The sequence below is a fragment of the Centruroides sculpturatus genome, unplaced genomic scaffold (genome assembly GCF_000671375.1).
Source record: "Centruroides sculpturatus isolate CEXI.00-Female unplaced genomic scaffold, Cexi_2.0 scaffold344, whole genome shotgun sequence".
Classification (NCBI taxonomy): Eukaryota; Metazoa; Arthropoda; class Arachnida; order Scorpiones; family Buthidae; genus Centruroides; species Centruroides sculpturatus.
The window spans coordinates 343,064-358,785 of record NW_019384558.1 but is presented as its reverse complement, the minus strand read 5'-3'; the positions used below and the strand labels follow the sequence as shown (position 1 = coordinate 358,785).

Below are 15,722 nucleotides of genomic sequence, written 5' to 3'. Positions count from 1 at the left end.
CTATTAAATATGACATTTTATACAGTCATAATAGAAAATTTATATCAGTTGTTATAAAATGATGGTCTATTATAAATGAATTAAATGTATCCATAAATCCAAATTTTATTTTAAATTAAATTTAAATTTTATTTTCCTGGCTGTTACGTATACATAACAAGGAAAAGTAGTGGAATTGTGTCAGATTTGACCCTCCATGTTTTTTTGCAAATCTCTGTTTTGAGATCCCTGAACCCAAAATGTCAATAGGGTAAAAATTTTTGTGGTTGTGTGTGTTTTGTTCAATATCTCAGGATGGGGTAAAGGTTAAGAAAAAATTTGGCATGATAACTTCTATACAGGGTGTATCAGAATGACATTTTAGAAATTTGGGGATTGTAGAGGATGAAATTTTGAACGTCTTGATATAAGGAACCTATAGCCGGAAATTTGAACTAAAGTGTCTACAGCAGTAAGAGGTGCTTGACTGCCCTTCACTTTGGTAGCTACCCTTCTGTCCATTGACGTCATGTTATTGCTGCAAATGGAAGACTGTAAACACACAACTACAGTGGTCTAACTAAGCCTGTGTACAAGACATGTACTTAGTGCTTGTCATCCTTCAGGTCACCCCTTGCATCCACTGGCGCTGTACTGTAAACACATAGCTAGTCATCGTGAATCCCTTGTGTATGCAACACCTGTAAGAACAGTTCATGACCTTACAGAGTGCATCTTTACAGCATTTAATATCATGAGGGGAGCATGGCATCTTACAGAGAGTCGAACAAAACATAGTTTGTCGTTGCACATTAATGAAGTTGGTGGTCGTCACATTGAACATTTACTCTAAAGTAGTGCAGCCACTGATTTGATGTACAGTTTGATTGTGCTCTACTATTTTGTCAATAAAACTTGTCATAAATACTGTATTCTGCTGTTTCATTCAGCATACCAACTGCAAAGTGCAAAGTTCTGTAGAAACTTTATATCACATTTCTGGCTATGAGTTCCTTATATTTTTTTAAATTGAAAAATGTAGCTTAATATTATTAATATAAAACAGATAAGTTGTTTTGTCATATGGTGGTTATAATATATAGTATTTGTGGTATATATTTCTTTGATGAAAACAGAATTTTTCTGATTTTTAATTTTATATAAGTACAGTACATGCTGTGTTATTTTTTTTATATACAGTATATATTATGGAAAAATATATTTTTTTTTGTTACAGGCTATGATTGCATGTTATCCTGGAAATGGAACACATTATGTAAAACATGTGGATAATCCAAATAAAGATGGACGTTGTATTACTAGTATATATTATCTTAATAAAGATTGGGATGTTAATGTAAGTATTATTTTTGTGATAAAAATAAAAAAATTAATATATTAATCTATTATTTATCATTAGGAATTTTGGATGTTTATTTTATGCAGTTTAAATTGCTTTTTTAGAGCAAAAACATTTTAGGAAATTCTAAAGGAGGGTTGCAAACTCACGACCTTAAGCTGGATATGGCCCATTAAGGCTTCATATCTGGCCTGTGGCTTTGATGATTTATTTTCTAAAAATCAATGTTTCTAACATCTTGCAGGGATAAAAACAGAAAAAATTCAAACATCTAACTGTTTACATAAGTTGTAAAGGCATCTAACAAAGATTGTTAGACAGGCCTTTAATTACAATATGTTTTGGTGTACCAAATAATAATGAATATGGCTCATGTAGGATATACATATATTTGACTGGCCTTTTGCTTTGTTTGAGTTTGAGAATTTTGCTCTAAAGCTTTCAAACTATGTACTGTACCTTTTTATCAGGATACTAGTGACTTGTTGACTTCTGATAATGGACATGTTTAAGTTACATTTGTTTCAGAAACTTCCTTACCAAATGTGTTTATTTTATTTAGTTATTTCATGAAATTTATAAACCAAAACAGACTTTTACAATAAATACATGTTTTATAAAGTACCTGTAATTTCATTAAAACAATATAACTCATTTTGACAGGATAATTTAGACTTAATATTAAAAAAGTTAAAATTTAATATTATATATAATAAAAGTGAATAAAGAATAATAATTTTAACTTTACAATTTTCAAAGATATTACTGTTTTATTAGAATCAGTTATTTAAAATACATTAATAATAATGTTATTCAGAATATTCTATACTGCTGGTCAAGTAAAATGCAATACCATGTAGGCCTCTAGATATTGCAGGTGTTGCATTTTACTTGGCCAGCAGTGTATTTAGTCTGTCAAATTCTGTAGAGATAAAGAGCTGAAGTTAAAATTGAAAGGTATAATTTTCTGAAATCAAAAATATTAAAATGTGATTTTATTCATTTGCATTAATGAAATCTTTTGGATGGAATTATGCTATTACTAAATATTCATTTATGATCTTTCAGAAAAGTGAATTTTAACTCTGAAAGAGTCCTGAGGTCAACTGCTTTTGAACATTTGTATGTTGTCAAATGCCAATTTTTATTTCAAATTTATGAAATTATTGGCATTGCATTCAGAAACTATGATTATATCTTTTATTTCTGCATTTTATCTACTTTCTAACAATGTAATATATTTTTGGACTTAATTTTCTATGTTTATTTTAATGTATTTGGTCTGATAAAGTAATAAAATAAACATATCAAATTTCACGTTGCTGTAAAATATCTCCTGTCACTGATTGACATGGAATTTGTTTAATTGAAAAGTGATAGGTTGTCTTTCAAGGTTAGGGTAGTAAAACTTTAATACTTAGAGATGAGGTTGTGAGTAGAACCATCATCCACCCCTACTACTAATATCAATAAATTATTAATTGTTTTATTACCCTGTAAACAAAAACTCCTTGTAAGTAGTCAAATGACAATGTTATTGTTTTATTATATTCAGAATAATGTTGTCTTTAATTAACACTGGATTCTTTGGACCATAACTTTCCTGTTCAAATATATAGGTATAGAGTAATTTAGACTAATGATAGATGATTAAGTTGCCATCTTGTATTAAATTTAATAATTAGAATTAAATTAATTAATCTGGAATAGTCTGGAAGAAAAGATTGAGCTAGATTAGGACTTTAATCTGCAAATTCTGCCTACTGTGCCATTCCATAGCCTGTTATGTTAATCTTTTCTTCCAGAATTTTCTAAATTAATTGATTTAATTTTAATTATTAAATTTAATACAAGATTAATACAAAGTGAATTAATTGTCTAACTTTAGTTAAAATTACTTTATATTTAATTAGCCAAGTTATGGCCCTAAGAATCTGGCATTATTATTTGATTAACTTATAATTTTGGGCTTAGTACTGTAGTACTGTATATTTATAGTGTTTGTCTGCATATTCCAAATATTACCTTAAGCATTAGTGTCTTAAAAAATCCTTCCAATCTGTTTAAAAGATGTGCATGTGATAAAATCATAATTTAAAATGATTTTTAAAAATTAACTAGTGAACATTTTCTATAATTTAATCTACTGTATTTACCTGATTGTAAGCTGACCATTTTTTAAATTTTTTGTGGTTCAAAAAAGACCCTCAGCTTAGAATTGATATCATTAATGCAGTCAGTAAGGGATGTCTTTTATCGACATAGTCAAAAGTTTGGAAAAGTATCCCCAGAAGCTGCCGCAGATAAGTTTCTGTGAATTTTTATGCTCACTTGGAAAAGTATTTCTAGAGAAGTTGCCACTGGTGCATTTAAAAAGTGTTTAATCTTAAATGTGCTTGACAGCATAGATGATGATGCTCTATATGAAAATGGACAAAGAAACAAATGATGATGAATCTGATTCATCTAATGAAAGCAACAGAACACTTAAATGATGTAAAATTGATTCCTTATGCTTGATTAATAAATTTTCATTTTTTATTTATTTTTGTTTTCTATTTCCTTGCATCAGCTTACACAGTGTCGGCTTATAATCAAATAAATGCGGTATTTAAATATTCTTGCTTGTCTGGGTTAATGCTTCCAGATATAACCCAAATTTGGCAGATTGCACAGATTTATCACATCTTGTAGGTTAAGTGATTAAACAGAGTCAGAGATGAAGTTCAAAAGTACTGTATATGCTTTATTAGTATTGGAAATCCATTTTGGACTTATAATCCCACATCAGCCCAAACAGTAAGTTTAGATGACTAAATTATATAATACAGTGAAACCTTTGTTAATGGACACTCCTGAATAGTAGACACCTGTATTTAATGGACATTTTTACAATCTCAAATAGGACATCTATAATATTTATCCTAAATAGAGGACACACTAAATAATGGATACTGTTGTTCATAACCTACCGTACAAAAACACGAAGTTCTGCCTTCAATATTCCAAAATAATTAATTAACTATGAAATATTTTAAAATGAAAACAAGGAATTGGTTTAAATACTCTTTCAGATGACAAGCTTTGATTGTAGGCATTGAATAAAGACTGGCTTAAAATAGGAATAGGGAAGGAGGACAGGTTTAAAAAGTTGAACAATATTCTTTATCTGTTTGAGAAGACTAATCTGGTTAAGTTGTCAATCACTTATTGTCGTACTTATTAATGTTTTTGTTAAACTTCTGTCTTATTGTTGAAATTAAGCTTATGGTACCAACAAACCATAAACTTTTCTGAAGTTATTTATTCATTTGACAAGAACTGTAGTACAGTAGTAATAAAAATGAAACAGTTTTAAGGTTAAGACAACGGCATTTATTTGGTGAAAGTTTAAAGATCATGTTAGAAAGGCAATTTGCTGACCACTTTAAAGTATAGGAAGATATTCAGTTTTCTCACATTTATGACTTAAACAATCATTCATCATACTAACACTACTGGTGTGAGAATTAATAAAATAACTACGAAATTACCAACAAACCAGCATAAATTTGATGACCGTTGAAGATGGTAGAAAACGTTTGTTTTTGAAGTGAATTTATGCTGGTTTGTTGGTAATTTCGTAGTTATTTTATTTATGACTTAATTTATGATCTTAACAGCTTTGTGATGACTAAAGTAATTTTTAATAAATCATTTATTGAAAAAAGCAAAAATGTTCAAAAAATTACACCTACTTGATAACTACAAAGTAGACAAATCACTATATCAATTTTTATTAGTTGCTTAGATTATAATGATGTTATAAATGCAAGAATAACAAATACGTTTCTTATCCCTTGAAGTGGCTAGCAAATCACCTTTGTAACTCTACATTCAAACACTTACACCTAAACTTGTTTACCCTTCTGTTCATAATAACTGAATGTTGGAAATATCTGATGCCAGAGTCTTATGATAATTTATTCTTATATCAAACTAGCTTACCCGTCGCGCATTGCTGCGATCTCAGAAGAAACGAAATTCAAGCAAACTCATAATGATAAAATTAAATTTTCATTTTATCATTTTTATTGAAACTTATTATTATTATTCGTTTCCATCGGAAAAACATTTCAAAGTGTTGTTTCAATTCTATTTATTTATTGGAGTGCTTGTGGATACACGATATTTTTTGTTTATCCGTCTGGTGCGTACACGAATAAATCGGAAGGGTTTCCGACACATGAGCCGGCCACGTACAGTTGTCCACGCGAGAAGCACGGATTCTCAAATTTAGCCCACACACTCGCAGAGATTGTCAGAAGCACGATATTCCCCATTTATATATATATTTTTAAATCCTTTATAATTTTAATTATTTAATTGCTCCTTTCTCTCTTCCTTCGCATGTTGTGAAATTTCTGATAGTCGGATAATAAACCGTTTTATTGTAATTTGTCTTTTTAAATTATTTTGAGTCGATATTAAAATTTGAAAAAGGGGGATACCTAGATCGGTAAAATACGCGAATTTCTTCCTACAACTTCAGTCGTTGTTCGGGGTACAGTTAAGATTTTAACGAAGTTCGAGCGAATACATAATTAGCAAAAAAAGTCGAAATAAAGTGATTAAACAAAAATTATTATAAATATCATAAATAACAGTTCACAAATGCATATATAGAGATATTTTTGAAGGGGGAAAATGGTCTTCACAATTTGAAATTGATCGAACACACTGTGCGCGAATGCTCGTGTAAACGTGAGCCATCTATCATAGGATAAATGTACTTCGCGGGAGTGTATTAAAAAACTTTCCAAAGCTTCATGGCAATCTTACTATGCCACAAACCTTCGCTGGAGTATATTAAACAACTTCCCAAAGTTTCACGGCAATCGGATAAACGGTGTGGTAATGCATGAAGGACACATAGACAGACAGACATACATTCATTTTTATATATATAGATGATTAAATTTGTTCAAGCAAGTAAGTTAGAAAGCAACAAAATTAAACTCATGTTGAAACTAAAAAATTAAATGTACCCTAAAACTCAACATTGTTTCTAGTGTACTAGTACATTTTTATAGAATATATGTTGTTAAATTCTACTTTATTTTGTTATTGATTTTTAATATAGAATCTAAGTTACTTAAATTTGACCAAGTAGGAGGTTTATACATTTTAATTAAAAAATTACAAAGTCTGCTTAAATTCACAAGTAACTTTGGTACAGGTAAATAAGACTGAATAACAAAATTGTTTTTTACAATAGTAATATTTTACTATAGAATCATAGAAGTTATACAAAAAATTGCTCTGCTTTGACATGTGTCTTTAATGATCAGCTATCAAGTGAATTACCAGTTAATTATATCACTAATTTTTAATTACACATGCAAGTCTTTTTGGAACTGATGATACAAGTCTGTTGTTTATTCAGGTATTTTGGCCCATCCTTTTTTAATTATAGTTTCTAGTTGATTAACTGGTGTTGCTGCGTTTTCAGAATTCTCTGTAGATTTTCTGACAACGATAAGGTCAAACTACTGTGTAGCCAATAAAGAACATAATGTTTCACTATGAGCCATTCTGTAGTTATTTTTGTTGTATGAGACCTCATATTATCCTGTTGAAATACTGTTTGTTTTATTTTTCCTGAACAGTTTTCAGCATGAAATGCTGGGATAATCTTCAAGAATTTTGATGTAATCTTTGACATTTATTGTTTTATAGCAGATAATTTGCTAACATCATTAGCTACATATATCTCACACCTTTATTGAAAGAGCTTTCTGCATGGATTGTGAATAGAATGCTGGGTTGCTTTTCCTTTTTAGTTTGGATGACCTTCCTTTTAATGTTACTGTAACAAGCATTAAATATGGACTTGTATTATATGACCTTTTTCCATTGCTTATTACACCATTTCAAATAAGCTCTTGTCTTTGTTGTTTAGCTACCTTGAGAAAGAGATTTTTTCTTACTATGTAGAACTTGAAGTAGAATATTTTGATGCAATTGCATACAGTTGACAGTGAAAAATCTATATTATAACAAATAATTATTTATTGTAACATTGTCACAATGCCAGGCTGCAAATTTTTAATCATATTTATAATTTATTTAATTTAAATTATATGCTCTCTACTTCAAATTAGGAGTATCTTACCCTTATACGTTATACTTTTCCTGTTAGCAATAGAGTCATGCTGGTCATCTAACTAACTCCTTTCAGGGAAATTTTTTGAATTGAAATAATTATGATTAACTATATATGAACTTTCAGTTTGTACTGGAAGTTCATATATAATTAATCGGTGTTGCCTGCCCTTAAGTTTTCCATATCTGGTCTCGACTTTCATCTATCTAACTCTGTTCTTGGGATTAAGGAAGGACAGACAGACAACAGCAAGAATTTATAAGTCTACAATTTTTTTCAAATTGCAGCCCAATATTTGTGCTATCACACACAATTGTTCTTGGAACTTATTATTACACTGACACAATCTTCTGTGAGGAAATAAAAATTACTTATAGATGTGACTTCATCCATACTTTACTTTTTATTGCCACTTAAGTGTAAATTTTCAGAAGTATAACATTGCAAGACGAAGATTCTAAAGACACACAATTATCTTTTGATGTGGTGCTTTCCTTGGGTGACTAGCACTTATATTTTTATCTGTTATCTTATTTTTACCTCTTATCATGTTGTGAACTGTTATACTTCTATGCATTCAAAGCTAGAACTACTTAAAATAAGTAAGACAAAACCTTTCACACTCTATTTCTAGCAGTTTAATCACTAAATACAAACGTAGGTACAAAGGTCCTGCTAGAGGACAACAGATTTAATCCGAACAAAAAATTAACATATGTTGGCTCAACGTATGTTAATTTTTTGTTCGGATTAAATCAACCAACAGATCACTTACAAAAAGGATATTTGAGCACAAATATGACACATACAACAAAAAGTTTAATTCTACCCTAGCCCAATTTGCAAGTGAATTAATAAATATAATGGCCAAATGGGAAGAGGCTAATTAAATACTCGGTTCAGATGTCACGCCAACAGTTAACTTAATCAAAAACTTCATTAAGAAACTTCAGACTACGAGGCGTTAAATAAAATATTTCTTCTAATTTTATTTAACGCCTCATAGTCCGAAGTTTCTTAATGAAGTTTTTGATTAAGGGAAGAGGCTAAGATTATTATATCTATGCTTGACAATAAAAAACTTAGAACAATTGAAACAATTTAAATCTTTGCAAAATCCCTCAAGGCGAATTGTATCAACAGCAGAGATGCAGACTCGCTCTCCTCCGCATGGCAATCATTCTTCAATAATCCCTTAAACTAAATAGGCCAATCCACCCTCATTGAGTCTGTCGCAATCTTTAGAGCATTTTTTTTTGCTTTTTATTTTCCAGTTTTAGCAATTATCTCATCAATAGTCATTTGCACACCTTGGATAATAATATCAAAAGAAAATTAACAATATTGATAGCGTCTAAACTTTGTTATCAGCAATGGCGTCACTTGTAAGAAGAAATCTTTGTAAACAGTGATGTCGTTTGACTATCTGCTGACCAACCTTATTGTACTTGAAGAAGGCCATTCAAAACGGCTGAAAACATTTGTACTTGGTGATTAAACTGCTAAAACAAAGTGTGAAAGGTTTTATCTTACTTATAATGAACTGTTATCCTTGACAATTGCAATTTCTGGAGAGTTTTTTGCTCAGAGAAGTTATTTTTATATCTGTCTACTTAACTTAGTCTTATTCCATGTCATGGATGTCTACTTCATAGATAACATTCTTTTATTTATTGCTTACAGTTAACTGCACATTTGTTTCTAAGGAAGATTTTTAAGTAGCTTCAGAATTTGCATAAATGCTCTGTAGTTGAAGTTCATTGATAGCTATTGCACAACAGTGCATTTGCATGTCTTACTGTATAATGTAAAATGTGTATAACATCAGATCAAATAGAACATAATTTCTTCAAATCTGACTAATCACAATACATTTTTAACATTTTTTTTTTTTTTTTACATAAAATGGCCACATTTACATGGCTGACTTTTTACATTTTTATATTTTACATATCTGATCAAGCTTTTGTGGCTTAGGGTAACAGTACCAGTATCTGACACAGACCCAGTGATTGATAAATACCACTAAAATTCCTAGTAAATGTTTTAAATTTAATTACTAAAGCCAACCACTGCTGTATGCCATTGGGCTATATAATGGCTATAATAATAAATTATCAAACAATTATGTGCCATCTCGTAATAAATTTAATAATTATAATTTTAAATTAAACTGGAAGAAAAAAGTGGGAATTGTGTGTTCGAGTCCAGCTCCAGGCCAATTCTTTTCTTCCAGTTTTAATTAAAATTATAATTATTAAATTTATTACAAGATGGTGCCTAACGCCTCTCTTTAGTGTCAAATTGTTTGGTAATTTATTATTATTATAGCTGTTTTCTTCTTAATTAATTTTCAATATTTTTTTCTCTGGATATAATATTAACTAAGTAGGCCCAAGTAAGCCTATAGTTTCTCTAGTTTGTATTAGTTAATCTTCTATCTCTAGGAATTAGAATTAGCCCAATGTCACATGGCAGTGATTGGCTTTAGTAATATAGTGTATCAGGCTTTCATAGCGTTGTTTGCTTTAAATTAAATTCAGGACAGCAAATACAATTTAGTGTTATTTTTTTAGTAATACCAAGTGATTTGATGTAATTCAGTTTTTGAACACTAGAGAGGAGAGAGAGAGGGGGGTATGGTAGAAGCCATTTTAATTGTGACTTGTGTTTGAAGCAAGAAGACCTTAATTTTTTGTTAAGGAACAAAACAGAGAAAATCCATTTCTATCTAATTGATGTTAAGTGTTTTTAATAATATTTTACTTTATTTCTGTAATTTAAGTAGTGAAAAATTATTAAAAAATAGTGTATAAAGCTACAAATAACTATTTAAGGCAAAAACATGTAATGTCAATTACTAGTTTCAATATTTGTTATTACATCAGACTTCAGATGTCAAACACTTTGTCAATCACTGGTTTTCTTGTTATTTAGATATTTTCTTCTAGTTTCATTCCAGATTTTCTTATATCAACTGATGATTATGTCTCCTATTAGTCTAAGGCAGGTTTGAGAAAACCAAAATTCAAATATTCTGAGTCTGCAAAGAATGAAGCTTTCATTCATTGCAACCAGTCTTCAGGTTGGTTTGTCTGTGTTAACAAAGCTTTTAACTGTGAAGAATGCTAAAAAACATTATGTTGGACTCATAAATAGTATAGAAAATGAACCTGATGTAAAATTTGTGAGGATAGTGCCAAAGAACCTGTTTGTTTGTATGGCCTGATTGTGACGATATTTTAGTGATTCAGAAGAAAATTTCTGAACCACTGAAATATCACAAAAACATAAAAATTTTAGTTGAACCAAATCGGCATAGAGAATTAATTTTCAATGTTTTCTTCTCTGGATATGATATTAAGTAAGTAGGCCCAATAAGCCTATAGTTTCTCTAGTTTGTATTAGTTAATTTTCTATCTCTAGGAATTAGAATTGCTACTGTTTACTTGTTTGTAATAATGTCTAGTCAACAGTTCAATATTCTTATTATAATTTAAAAAAATATAATTTTCTCACCATGTTCTACAGGGATGTTTTAAATCTAGGTTAACCCATAATACATCGCAAGTGCATAATTGATTAAAATATCTTTTTGATCGGAAAGCTTGTTTAACACATCTGTCTGTGGTGTTATGAACTGTGTCAGTTACTGAGGAAATGTATGTCAATCACTGGGTTCTCAAGTGTCAATTATTGGAAAAAATATAGTTGTTTGTTTGGAAAAAATAATTATGTTTTTCTAATTTGTAAGTATCTTCTAAATATGGCATAACTTTATGTATTACAGGAAGAACAAAATACAGTCTTAGCTTTAAACAATAAAATTGTACAAATTCTTTTATAAATATGTTACCTTACAGTGTCAATCATTAGTGCCATTGCCATAGACTTTGTACATTGAAGCTATTTCTTTGAACTTTGTTATTATTAGATTTAGTAATACTATATAGTTTAATAAACTATTTTAATAAAATTTTTTGCTTTACACTAATAATTTACTCATTAATTTCCTAGTCTCATGGTGGATTATTAAGAATGTTCCCAGATGGACTTGACAGTGTTGCAAATATTGCACCACTTTTTGATAGAATTATATTTTTTTGGTCTGATAGAAGAAATCCACATGAAGTGCAGCCTGCTTTTGCTGTTAGGTAAGTTTGTTTTCTTATATGTATCTTTTTCTGAATAATGAAATCAATTTCATAATAGATGAAACATTCTTATAAATAGTTAATATTTTTTACATAGAAGAATGTAGAATACCAAAACACAATACTTATGAAATAAATAAAAACGGTAATTTGTTTAATGCTCTAATTTACATGAAAACTAAACTTAGGTAGGTAGAAACATCATAGATTAATTTTTTAACTCATTCAGCCAGTAATAAATGTTGGGTACCAATTTTTTATTTATTTACATTACTAAATTTTTTAAATAAATAAAAATCTGTTAAAGCACTGCATGGTGCATCATGTTGCTTTCCAAGATTATATCATGTTTGCACACTGCTGCTTTGCTTAGAGAAAGAATGTAGGCAAACTTTGAATGGGTGATCAAATGAATTAATTACATTTTATACAAATCAAAGATTGAATTAAAATTAATTTGATTAAATAATATTTAAATAGATGTTTTTGTTTATATAATCAGAATATTTGTTTTCTTAAGAAACAAACTTACCATGCAGTGTTTAATACATGGTAATATCCAAATAAATCTTCAATGCATGCATTTGTATGAAGGACAGTTTATAGAGAATAGATTATCAATTTTTGAACATTTTAAGTTGTTGATTTTTGTGTTTTGCACAAATTTGGTATATTACATTTTGAATATTTGAACAAAAAATATTATAATGAATTTAAATTTAGAGTGAAAAAATCCAAAATGTGGGCATTACAAAACAAATGAAGGTATCATGTTGTTATATGGGTGAATAGTTGGAAAATACATTCACAGGTCTTAAAGTGACTCACTTTTTTCACTTTTTTTTCATAGCTCCTCTCTTTTTTAGCTTTTTCTGAGGCAAACTTGTTTTTTTAGCTTTTTTTCACTTCCCATGTGGAATTTATTTTTGTAAATGCATTCAGGAGCAAAATAGCAACCAGCATACCCCTATACTGCAATCCTCCAACAATCAAGCTGCAAGAAACATATAAATAAATGAAATGAAGCCTTTGGTCCCAAGCAATTAAGACTGATGACTGCCCCTCAGATGTCTCAGTGTCAAAGTATTAGTGCTGAAAGTGTTGCTAGTGTGAGCAATGTTGTAGACTCAGGTGCTAGTTCAGAACATCAATCATTGCAACAACCTGTGTAGTGCAAAAGATGGTGCTTACATTGCAGAGCTTATATGGACTATGAAAATGACAGCCAGCAATTATTCATTTGCATCATGTCATGATATAAAGGAGACAATCAATGCCAAGTGTGCAGACAATCTTCCAAAAATATTCTCATTGTCACATCAAAAAATGAGATACTTAATCACTGAAGCTTTGGCCCCATATTTTTTTGATCAAATGGTAGATGATGCACAATGGTCATATTATAGCATTTCTTATGATGAGACATTCAATGTAGAAGACAGAAAATAACTGAAAATATTGATTAGTTACTGGTCAGAGGAACAAAGGAAGTTGTCTGCAGGCATCTCCAGACCTCATTTATCAGGCATGCAGATCCGAAACAATTAAATCAAAAATAATACTGGCAATTGAAGATGCATATCTACCTTTTGATAAATTACTGATGATTGGATGCAATGGACCTTACATAAACAAAAAAGTATTGTGTCTCAAAAATGAGGAAATTTTGACAACTCATAAAAAAGGCCTCATCAATGTAGGGACTTGCAGCATTCATACAATCCACAATGCCTTTTTGAAAGGCCTGAAAGAGTTGGGTGGAGATGGTGGTGATCTCATCATAGCAATACAGCTTTTTTGATGGGTGGCTCTCTAGGTGGGATGAATACACAGAAATTCAAGAGAAACTTAATTTGCCATGCAACAAATTCATGAAGTATTCATCAACTAGATGACTGACATTTGGTCCTGCAGCAAAACGACTGATCGAACAATGGGAAGGACTCGTATTATACTTCCTAAAGCACATTCCTCAAGAATTCCAGCTTAATGAATAGTGTTTCATATAAGATAATCTCAAAGTCATTGAAGTGTTCTACCATCAAAGCTGAACTCAATTTAGGAATATCTAGTGCTGAACTATTCACAAAGTTTACTGGGCATTTTCAGTGCAATGATCCTTTAATACATAAACTTTATAGTGAATTGCTTACTCTGGTGTGAAGAAAATTCAGTGTGATGAAGAGGAGAAAACAAGAGAAGTGCAAAAACTGCAGCATGACTTAAACAAAAGAAAATCATCTTTAATTACAAATTTTTTTAAACAAGAAATCAAAAAATGCACCTTGAAATAAATGGCATTTGAAATTTGACATGTTATATGGAGACACATTCTGGTAGTTATGTTACTCTTCCATTTCCTTTGCTGTATAATGGTATGAACTTCATACGGGGCATGAAAACTTAATGCAGGCCCATTCTGGCTTAATGCAGTCTTACTGGTCACTTTTCTGAAGTATAAACTCAGCCTAACTATTTTCATATTTAATTTTTTCAGTCCAATAAAAAATCAATCTAATATCATATGCAATATTATTGATACAAAATATGTGTGTGTGTTTTTTTAATAATGCCTCTTTTAGTTCACTTTAACACTATTAGCTTTTTTTCAGTGTGAACTCTCTTTTTTCACTGCCATGATTGCTTTAAGCCCTGTTAATTAATGAATTTTTATTCAAAAATCTATCAGTTATTTTATTATAGATAATTTAGACTGATTTATTCTTGTACATTATTAAATTTTTCAAAAATTTGTACTGGAATTGATTAATATCTATTTACAATTGATTCTCATTACACAGATCCATTATCATTATTTCATTCACTATAGTTTTCATTTTAATATTTATTATTTGCATATCATTTATTATATTTTTATTCCCATTATTTAAAATAAAAATAAGTTTAAAAACTCGCGCCAATATTTGTATAGTTTCTGGATACTACTTCACTGAGTTCAGCGTTAATGGTTCCTTTATTATTAACACAAGCACTTTCAACGAGTGTATAATCGTCGTCTTCAGGTGAAAAGAATAAATTTTAACAAAACAAATGTGCAGGATGTTCGAAAGGAACAGAATATTTAAATTCAAACAGACGTCCGGAAATTCTGTTAAGAATGTGCAAATAATTTTTGATATGTTCGAATCTTTATATTTTACGATGCTAGCGGCGCATGCATGGAAATGCTACCATGTTGGCGATCCTGTTTGAATTCCACTGGTTAAGCTGTCTCTTAACGCTATTGTTTATATTACTTTCCCCTTTAACATGTCCTAGAAATGAACTTTGATTAGGTTCTCCTATTTCATTTATACTCACTTTAGCTTTACAAACTTTTGCGTAATGACCTACTTTTTTGCACTTATTACAGATCGCCTTACGTGCAGGGCAATTAAATTTAGTATGTTTCACCAGTTTTCCACACCAATAACAGGAATTTAAAGTTTTGTTTCTGGTAAACGAATTGTCGGTAGCTTCTGGCTTCGAAAATACGTTCTTCCTACGTGTAGTTTTGCGTAATGCATATATGTTATTCCCGGAATTGTTCTTAAAAGCTTCTTGTTGCTTTTTTACTGTTTTAGCCTGTCTTGCAGTGTTTATTGCTTTCTCCAGAGTTAGTTCCGTTTCAAGTTGCAAACGTTCCGAAACCTTTTTGTCTCTAATGCCGCAAACTATTCTGTCCCTAATCATTTCGTCTTGAAACGAAGCAGGGAAATCACACGTTTTAACCAGACTATATAATGATGTCACGAAATTCTCCACTGTTTCTCCATCTTCTTGAAACCGAGAATAGAATTTATATCTTTCGTATATAACATTTTTAGTTGGGACGAAGTATTTTTCGAATGCCACCTTAACTTTATTGAATAGTCATTTCTATCCTGTTCTGGGAGACTAAATGACGCCAAAATTTCCTCGGCCTTCTGTCCCATTAAATATATGAAAGAATTTACCTGGTCAGTTTCCTCTTTATTATGGAGTCCAGACGCTGTTCGAAATCGTTTGAAACGCCCTATCCATGTTCTCCAATCTTCGGGACGAAAATTAAAAACTTCTGGCGCTGGGATCTGATACATTTTCC

At 30.3% G+C, this 15,722-nt stretch overlaps 2 protein-coding genes and 1 pseudogene across 2 annotated transcripts in view; 2 read left to right on the top strand and 1 right to left on the bottom strand.

The window, feature by feature from the left end:
• Nucleotides 1–15,722, top strand: part of LOC111623919 (egl nine homolog 1-like) — a 35,567-nt gene that overhangs the window by 9,133 nt on the left and 10,712 nt on the right. The window contains exons 2-3 of the mRNA XM_023366650.1: nucleotides 1,217–1,336; nucleotides 11,502–11,638. Of these exons, the coding sequence (XP_023222418.1) occupies nucleotides 1,217–1,336; nucleotides 11,502–11,638 (257 nt within the window). The remainder of the gene's footprint in view (nucleotides 1–1,216; nucleotides 1,337–11,501; nucleotides 11,639–15,722) is intronic.
• LOC111623920 lies at nucleotides 11,653–14,446 on the top strand (annotated as a pseudogene).
• LOC111623921 lies at nucleotides 14,538–15,638 on the bottom strand. The gene has a single exon (XM_023366651.1). The coding sequence runs from the start codon at nucleotides 15,329–15,331 to the stop codon at nucleotides 14,804–14,806; it is 528 nt and encodes a 175-aa protein (XP_023222419.1). The 5' UTR covers nucleotides 15,332–15,638; the 3' UTR covers nucleotides 14,538–14,803.